Here is a 3,784-nt window from a genome sequence, read left to right as displayed (position 1 = left end):
GAAAGTGCTGTCTGCGATGACCTGCACTTATTAAGGAGAGGTGAGGCTTCATTTTTGCGTATCAGGTCAGCAGTTTTGAGGTGGACAAACATGATGGCTGGCTGCAGACGCTTGTGTTTATCTTCCTCTTGGCCTAAGCGATTGGGGGTAGTGGCTTTCGGTGGTCAGAATCAGACGCGAACACGAAACTCAAAAGCGCTGGCACTGATTCAGGTTGTGTGCTGGAAGTTCTTTATTCTCAGAGGTGGTTAGCGGTGGGAAGTGAAAGTACTTTTATGTTTGCACTGCTCACATGGCCTGAGCCAGCTGATCTGACCCACAGGCTGAGAGTGTTAGTTTAGTATTTCAGCACATCAGCGGATCAGCTGGTGCATTTCCAGAAAGCCTCAATGTGCCACAACCATGGGTTCTAAGAGATAAAGATTGTGGGGAAAATTACTATTTATTATGTAACAATGGTCATGTCACAGCAATGCTAAACCAGAACAGTTGACCCAAAACACAGAAAGGCTAAACAATAATCCTTTACCTTGACTGCTATCCTGTTTACAGTTCATGGCACAAGGCAGGTGGAGTACTCTTAATGTACATTCTAAAACTGTACCACTACTCAGTGTCTATCTCAGGGAAGACACAAGATCTTATAGGTGCTAGATGCGTGCAAGACAGCAGACATACTGGCTTTAAGAATTCATTGTTTCACCCATGTCCCCAGATCACCTGTGGGCTAACTAGGCTTACCACCCAACCCTTATAGTAATACATGAATAAAATAATAATAATAATAATAACAAAAAAGTTGCATCCCATAATAAAACAATAAGGGACACGACACTGAGTTTGTGCTAATTGTGTTCTTCCATTATATAAAAACACAGCAGTTAAAAATGCTCAAAATAAAATCCTAATTTTTCTCAAAATGTTTCTTCATTCTGCATTCATCTTTCCTTTGGTCTGTTTAACTTGTGATGTCATGATGTTAATGTCAAGGGGTGACGCCACCGGGGGTGTGGTGCCCTAGGGACCTCAGGCTTTGTTGGGGAATATTAAAGGCATGTTTAAAAAACACATGAACCTATGGTTCTACCAACCCACCCAAAGACCCCCCCCCCACACACACACACACACTAAACCCTCTCTCACAAACACACAGCCACGCACATGTGACATTTACATTTCAAGGCAAAATATACATTCTAATTTGCATTCAAATATTTGTCAATCCGTTACAAACATAATGTGTTTCCACTTTTAAGCTAAGGTGATCTGAATACTTCAGTTGTCCGAATTGAGTTGAGCCTGGTTGCCATGGAAGTTAAGCCTGGTTGCCATGGAAGTCAACCAGTGGCTGGGCTGCTAAACCACCCATGACTCATGAGGGGGCGGCGGCTGTCTAAGTCTACCCCAGTGATGAGAGCAAGAGCGAGAGAGTGAGAGAGAGAGAGAGAGAGTAAGAGAGAGGGAGAGAGAGAGAGAGAGAGAGAAGAAAAGCACCGGCACAGCACCCTCCCCAGAGACACACGGCATAGAGGACAGCTCCAGACACAGGCAAGAGAGGACCTACAGAGAACCACCAGAGACCCGCCAGAGGAACATCACAGAACCGCCAGAGAACATCACAGAACCGCCAGAGAACCCGCCAGAGAACATCACAGAACAGCCAGAGAACCCGCCAGAGAACATCACAGAACCACCAGAGAACATCACAGAACCGCCAGAGAACATCACAGAACCGCCAGAGAACATCACAGAACCGCCAGAGAACCCGCCAGAGAACATCACAGAACCGCCAGAGAACCCGCCAGAGAACATCACAGAACCACCAGAGAACCCGCCAGAGAACATGGTATCAGCAGGACTTCAGATTGGGGGCACGGCCCTGGGCATCCTGGGGTGGATCGGGGTGATCGTGGCGTGCGCGCTGCCCATGTGGGATGTGACGGTGTTCATCGGCGGCAACATGGTGAGCTGGGAGGGCCTCTGGATGAACTGCGTGTTGCAGAGCACGGGCCAGATGCAGTGTATGGTGTATGACTCCGTGCTGGCCCTTCCTCAGCACCTACTGGTGGCACGTCCCCTCACCATCATCTCCGTCCTGGTGGGCATTGTGGGCATCCTGCTGGCAGTGGCCGGGGGCAAGTGCACCAACTGCGTGGAGGACGAGAGCGCCAAGGCGAAGGTCGGGGTGGCGTCAGGCGTGGTCTTCATCATCGCTGGCGTCCTCTGCCTCATCCCCGTCTGCTGGACGGCCAACACCATCATCCGGGACTGGAGCAACCCCTTGGTGATGAGCGCGCAGAAGCGGGAGCTGGGGGCTCCCCTCTACATCGGCTGGGGCGCCTCCGCGCTGCTTCTCATCGGGGGAGGCCTGCTCTGCGCCAACTGCCCCAAGGAGGATAAGTACTCGCCCCTCCGGCCCCAAGGACTACGTCTGAGAGAGAAGAGGAGAGCACTGTAGAAGAGAGAAGATAGGAGAGAGGAGGAAAACAAGCTTAAAGAAAAACACTGGCCTTTGTTAAAAAAAAAAAAAACATTGAATTTTTTTTTTGCAGTGAAGCAGTGAATTGAATGGAGTGAAATCCATGGGGGGGGGGGGGGGGGCGGGGGGCAGGGTGGGAGCAGCAGTCCTTTGTGAGTGTCTTTACCTGGGTGTGCACTCACAGGCATCAGGGAATACCTGCCCAGCCAGATTTGTATAACATGTTTAATGATCCTTCTATCATTACATCTGTTTCTATTTTTGTATGTGTGATGCAGTGTATATTCTGAATTCTGACTGTTTAAAAAATATATATTTCCTTAAAGATATAATGTTAAGACACTGCAATAAACATTTTGAATTTACCATACCTTTCCTCTTCCTTTGTCTTAATGTGTCTCGTCAGTCTATATCCCTCATCCGGGATATTTTTATTTTTTTGTCAAAAAAAAATGTAAAGCTCCGCGAGAACAACCACGGAAACATTGAACCCTTTTCTTTTATAATATATACAGTTCAAAAATGTAAAATAATAAGCTCTTTGTCAGGGGAATAGAACTGATGTGTTGCACTTTTTAGTATCTGAGTGGGGTTTCTGCTGCTAAGGACCCACTCATTAGCAAATGACAGCTATTCATATGACAAGGGGATGGTGATTCAGTGATCTCCATTGGGTCATGATGTCGCAACATAGTGGGCCACAAAGACATTCTAGGGCCATTAGGCAATGACCTATGTCTTTGAGTGAGGTCAGGTGTCACAGGTTTGTTCACACCAACTCATCAATATGCATTTGTAGGGACACAGACTTAGGAATGGCACAGGACACTCTGAAATTATAAATATGTGGTAGTGAAAGAAGACACACTTTCTGAATGCTAAACTAACATGTGTTTAGCCAACACCTATGTTTACAAGGCTCAGAAATAAAAAGTCTTGTGAAAAAATCTTTACAATGTGTCTGAGCACCTCTAAAACAAGGTTTTTCCGAGGGTAGGTTTACATTTGATTTAAACTAAACTTTTTTTTTTACTAAATTCCTTTTACTTAGGCCTACATGATATTATTGCTGAGGTCTTCTAGAATAGAATCATATATTCCATTTGTGCATCAATGTTTTTAGTTAAGCAAAATGTACAAAAACATCAAGGCATGTCAGACAACTTAGAAAAGTCTAAAAGGCATTGGACTGTAAAGTGTTAATCTGTTTTTACTGGCACAGATGAGCTGATGGAGTATTTAAGTTACTGTCATACCACAGGTTTTCAAACAGGTGCCAGGAAACTCAGAATGGTCTGTGTGAAA

At 45.8% G+C, this 3,784-nt stretch overlaps 1 protein-coding gene across 1 annotated transcript; it reads left to right on the top strand.

Annotated features, from left to right (window-relative positions):
• Window positions 1–1,843: 1,843 nt before the first annotated feature.
• On the top strand, window positions 1,844–2,458 carry LOC308369964 (claudin-4-like; the record flags this gene model as incomplete). Its single annotated transcript, XM_080844525.1, has 1 exon — window positions 1,844–2,458. The coding sequence occupies one exon, from the start codon at window positions 1,844–1,846 to the stop codon at window positions 2,456–2,458; it is 615 nt and encodes a 204-aa protein (XP_080700651.1).
• Window positions 2,459–3,784: the final 1,326 nt, after the last annotated feature.

This window comes from Sprattus sprattus, assembly GCF_963457725.1.
Source record: "Sprattus sprattus genome assembly, chromosome: 9".
In the NCBI taxonomy this organism is placed as follows: domain Eukaryota; kingdom Metazoa; phylum Chordata; class Actinopteri; order Clupeiformes; family Clupeidae; genus Sprattus; species Sprattus sprattus.
Note: the sequence above shows the minus strand (reverse complement) of the source record. Positions and strands in the feature narration are given on the sequence as shown.